This window comes from Amia ocellicauda, chromosome 21 (genome assembly GCF_036373705.1).
Source record: "Amia ocellicauda isolate fAmiCal2 chromosome 21, fAmiCal2.hap1, whole genome shotgun sequence".
NCBI classification, from domain to species: domain Eukaryota; kingdom Metazoa; phylum Chordata; class Actinopteri; order Amiiformes; family Amiidae; genus Amia; species Amia ocellicauda.
Window position 1 is genome coordinate 9,337,649 of NC_089870.1, and position 5,000 is coordinate 9,342,648.

At 33.6% G+C, this 5,000-nt stretch overlaps 1 protein-coding gene across 4 annotated transcripts in view; it reads right to left on the reverse strand.

The window, feature by feature from the left end:
* Nucleotides 1-5,000, reverse strand: part of cdin1 (CDAN1 interacting nuclease 1) — a 73,783-nt gene that overhangs the window by 51,762 nt on the left and 17,021 nt on the right. For all 4 annotated transcript variants that reach the window (XM_066694359.1, XM_066694360.1, XM_066694358.1 and 1 more), the window contains exon 6: nucleotides 2,392-2,464. In XM_066694359.1, the coding sequence (XP_066550456.1) occupies nucleotides 2,392-2,464 (73 nt within the window). The remainder of the gene's footprint in view (nucleotides 1-2,391; nucleotides 2,465-5,000) is intronic.

Here is a 5,000-nt window from a genome sequence, read left to right on the forward strand (position 1 = left end):
TCTATGGGTGGGTATTAATCAAATATTTAGTAGATGTCTGTCCAAACCAAACACACATGAACTGATTTATCATCACTAAACTAATTTATCTCCCATTTCATACTGGCACAATAAAACACAAAAACAAAGCATTAGCAGCCAATTCTCTTTTAAGCTTTCCATGTAAATTCAATTTGCATAAAAACTGAAGCAATGTGCACTCTTCAATTCAGACATATGAACAAATCTGGCATGCAAAAGCTATTTACACAGCATTAACCAATATTCACATTTATTAATCGCACACCATTATACTTTTCTAAAGTAAAATGAATTAAAATGAATTTTACTGGCTTCTGCATTAATATAACATTACGCCAACATAAACCTAACATGGAAATCTTCAACATATAAAATAACGAGCATTACTTTTGCCAATAAAATATATTAAATACATTTAAGGCATTGCTTACAAATATCTTTGCCACCCCAACAAAAATGTAAATTTACAAACATGATTACAAGGCTGTCTGGATGTGACCATGTGTAGCAAGGATGAATGTGTAGCATTGTAGGCTAGTTGAAATATATTCAAACACTCAGTAGGTTAATGCCTTCAGTATTTCAAATCTGCTTCATCTGGAAGGCTACCTGCTGTACACTGCGCCCAGACTACTATTTTGACAAGAACTGGATAGCAGTTGGTCCAAAGCAATCAGAAGGTTGACTTTGACAAATGGCGGTGCTGCGGCGAAGTTGAAAATAACACACATCCACTTTAATCTCTTTCTTGATTAAATCGAAGCCGTACCATTCTGACATCATGTGATTTGCTCATGAAGCATCACTGCAGGTTACTTTAGAGGCTATGTCTATTGAAATGATATTGAATTTTTTCTCCTTCTAGGGGAAGTACTTAATTCATTCAGATGAATGATTCAAAAAGGTAACCCAGATCACAAAATCATGTATTACTGACTGAGATTTCAAGAGGGAGGAAAAAAAAAAAAAAGGAAATACCACAAACAATTATGTTCCACTGAGTGGTATTTTTAGCAGGTTCTGTCCTTTCCTATTAAAATGAAGGAGAGAATTTATGCAGAGACTGCAGTCCAAAGCCTCATCCACACTCCATTGTCAGACACACAAGGTAAACATTACACAGGGTGATAAAAATGCAGAAGATGAAATTGTTTTTTTTTTTGCTCCTCTTTCTTTCTTTTCTTTTTTTTTTTTTTGAACATGAGACTAGGCAAATATTTATGGGGCATTTGATAAACTCCTGCCTACTAGAACAGCCAGGACTGAGAGCAATTACTCGGATATTCATGACTCACTTTGAATATCACATTGAATATTACTCATAAATCTTTTACAAGCACGTCCCCGGAGCTCACTTAACAGCCAGTTTTAATCATGCAGTTGACACAGGGAAAATAACAAAATGTATTTTTTCTGTAGCAAATTAATTTAGGTTTGCACCTCCTCCTGCTGCAATAGCATTTTCAATTTCTTCATCCTGTTGCATTTAATGCCACAAAGAATTCTTTAGCAATAAGGGGTCCTTGGTATATCTGAATGTCAACTGGTCGCAAAGGTTGATATTCTTGAATCGTATCCAAGTTAAATTTGCCATGTGGGTTATTTATTTATTTATTTAAATTAGCACACACACACACAGTGCACTTCCTTAATGTTTCACCTTTAAGATGTGTAAGATTTGATTTGCATATTATTGATATTGCACTGCTATTGATTCCTGCATTAATAAACAGTTATTACCATAATTATTGTAATTATTCATATTGTTTTTGCAGGAATGGGGGGAAATATTTGACTGTGCTCAATATGATTAAGTTTTTTATTGTGTACAGTTTACAGTACATATAATACAAAGATTGCAAGCTATGAGGGGAAGAAATTGCTTCACTGAACAGTGCGTTTTTGATAATTTCAGCCAATAGTAATGAGATAAACGTGAAATGATGCGCACGCTTCACCAATGGAACAGCTATGAGGGGTGAGATTAGACTAGCTGAGTGAAGAAGCATGTTTTCCCATGAATTTTGGACAAAAAGTTTTTGGGGGGCATTTAAATCCTGCATTGAGTTGTTTGTTAATACATCCAATTTTTAAGTTTGATACATAATTCAGTGCTCTCTGAAGAACAAAGTCTGAAGAAAGGGGAGGGTACATAAATGATGTTGATGAAATGAAATAGCATTGATCTAAATAGTAGTTAAGTAGTGGGTGGTCTTCTGAAAAGAGTGCTTAATTGTCATTCATCTGCCCCAGGTACCAACACAGGGTCTGGCTCTCATTATGCTTGTTGCTACAAAGTATAGTTCAGTGCCAGCAAAGCATTCAATTCAGAGGTTGAGGGAATTAAGTCAAACCAAACATACTACTTACACACAGCACCTTCATGCTCCTGAAGATATCTCTCCAGAATAATCCGAGCCATGAGTGAAGGAGAGAAGTCCACCTTAAATGGATAAAATATATTTTCTTTAAATTGCACAGAAAAGACCTTTGCACTTTTTGTTTCCTAGCAGATATAGCTAGAGGAATGTTTGGTTTCCATTTTTTGGGAAATATAAAGCCCTAAGACATTTTTTTCTTGTTTCTGCAAAAAAGCAAAACAGTGAAAAATAACATCATAAAAGTAAATTCAAAAACAAAAACAAACTCAATAATCCTCGAAAAAAACACTTTAATGGAGCCAAAGTATATTCTGATTCTTAAACCTTAACCTATCCTTCAACGGGACCTACATTAATTACCAGTCTGTAAGCTATTATCTGCTTTAACCTTTATTCTTTGTTCAAGGAAGAGATTTCTTATTATAACAAAATAAATTGGTTTAATGAAGCTTTTTTTTCTTCTTCCTAGTTCTTTTGTGCACAGGGCGGTGGTGGGGGGGGTCAACTCAAAAGCCAGCTGTGCTGTAGTGTTTGTGGTAACTGGACCATTGTGGTTGGTTTTCAAAAAAGACCTGTCCAACGGTCTGCTTTGTATTAATTCGTAGACAATGTCTGTATTACAAGATTGCTAATACTTTGGATTCTGATTCACAATTATGTTGGTAATATAATTTTAAAAATGCATATGCACCTTTGAAAAGCCTTAGTGTTGAGAGATGCATTTTTGTTTTATACTACTATATGACATGTCTCTATATTTGTTTTGTTGTGGTTGATAAAGAAAGAATAAAAAATATCACACACACTACTGATGGATTTCAAATATCTTTAGTGTAAAAAAAGTGAATGGATGCAAGCCATCACTATGCCACTGTAAGGCATGTTTTTAAAATTAAACAAATAACCCAAACATATAATCAGTGAGGAAATTATAAGTTTACGCTTGTTTTGACATTTGGCTTTGGGTAAGCTGTATCTTCTGGTATAGGTCAACTAGGGGGATAACCCAAATGTATTCTTGTTTGCATAAATGAAACACACTCGAACAAATCATGAGGTAACAGAAAAAATTATATGTCTTGAGGCATAGTACATTGTTTTACTGCAACAGATATAAAATATGGATGATCTATCCCATCTCTTATATGATATAAACAAAAATATATACATATAAAACGTCTTAAATATGAAAACACCTCATCATACCAAAACTCTTGAGTACATAAGCATGTTTTTATATTTAAGCCATTTTTCTTTTGTTATGAAATGGGATTTTAAGAGCTGGGAAACATTTTTCTCTTGTTAGCATAATTGGAGCCCCAAACTGCATTTGCCTTCAGCTTATAGCAAGATTGTAGCTTTTTATCTCTACTATGATCCTTTATAGTAAAGCTGCAAGCGGAAAGCGCTCCACACAAAGATTTACTGGCGGTGATATTTGTTAACATCACCATAATTCTGCATACAGAACACAGCCTTGGAAGACCGAAGATGTCTATAATTATTACGCATAAAGACAGACTTTATCTTCATTAAAGAGCATCGGCTTTCTTTGCAAAAGAATTCTTCCTCTGTAACCTGCAGGTCTTTACCATTTGAGATTTATCCTTGGAAACCATTAAAATCCCCAAGTAGCAAGAGCTGAGCATTTTCAGTAACCCACATCAGAGTTGACACATGAAAAATGGTGAAATTACTGAAGGTAGTCCAGCCTGAATAAGGACTACCTTATTAGTTCAGGTACTTGCATCTCCCTAATTTTCATATTAATCATGTGTCCATCTCACTCAGAAATAAGACCATCATGCTTTACGTCAGAATTTAACATGTAAGTAAAATTTATAGGGCTTCAAATCCCTCCTGAAAATAATTGTTCTGAAAGACAACTAAGATCGGGTTTTATTATCCCCAATGCAAATGAAATATAAACCACTATATTCCTTTGCTTTTGCTTTTAATGTATGTATTATCTAAACGATCTGTGAATTTATTTCTGACCTTCATACAAAAAAGTGACTTAGAATTAAAGCTAACACACTTTTGAAATTCTTCTCAGATAAAATATCTATATGCAGTAGGATTTAAAAATTATTATATTTCTCATCAATTTTTATAGTTTTCCCCTGTTGGAGATATATTGTCTCATAAAGTGCCACCACTACATCAATTAACTGTCAGCAGGCTCATGAGTGCTTTGTTTAAATGTTAAGTAGCATATTAAAATGACAGTTAAATGGTTCATAGTCAGTAATCTTGAGGTTGATTTTAATTCAAAAAAATAAAAAACTGAAAAAAATACTCATCTGTCAATTACAAAGGAAATTAATTATTTTAGCTAGCTTTAATATGTCATTGATGTATGCTTATTATTGTGATATTTAGAACATCTAAAATAAATTCCAGCACATGGCATTGTATGTTCTATTAATAAAGTTAGTGTTTTGTGAGAATGATAGCCTAGGGTATAACAGAGGCTTGAATAATAACTTTCTTTTCAGTAATCAAAACACAGAAGTCAATAAAATGCTTTTTTGGTTACTTTCTCGTCTTCGAAGGCACTGTCACAAATAAATACATTATTTTAAGGCACAAATCAAA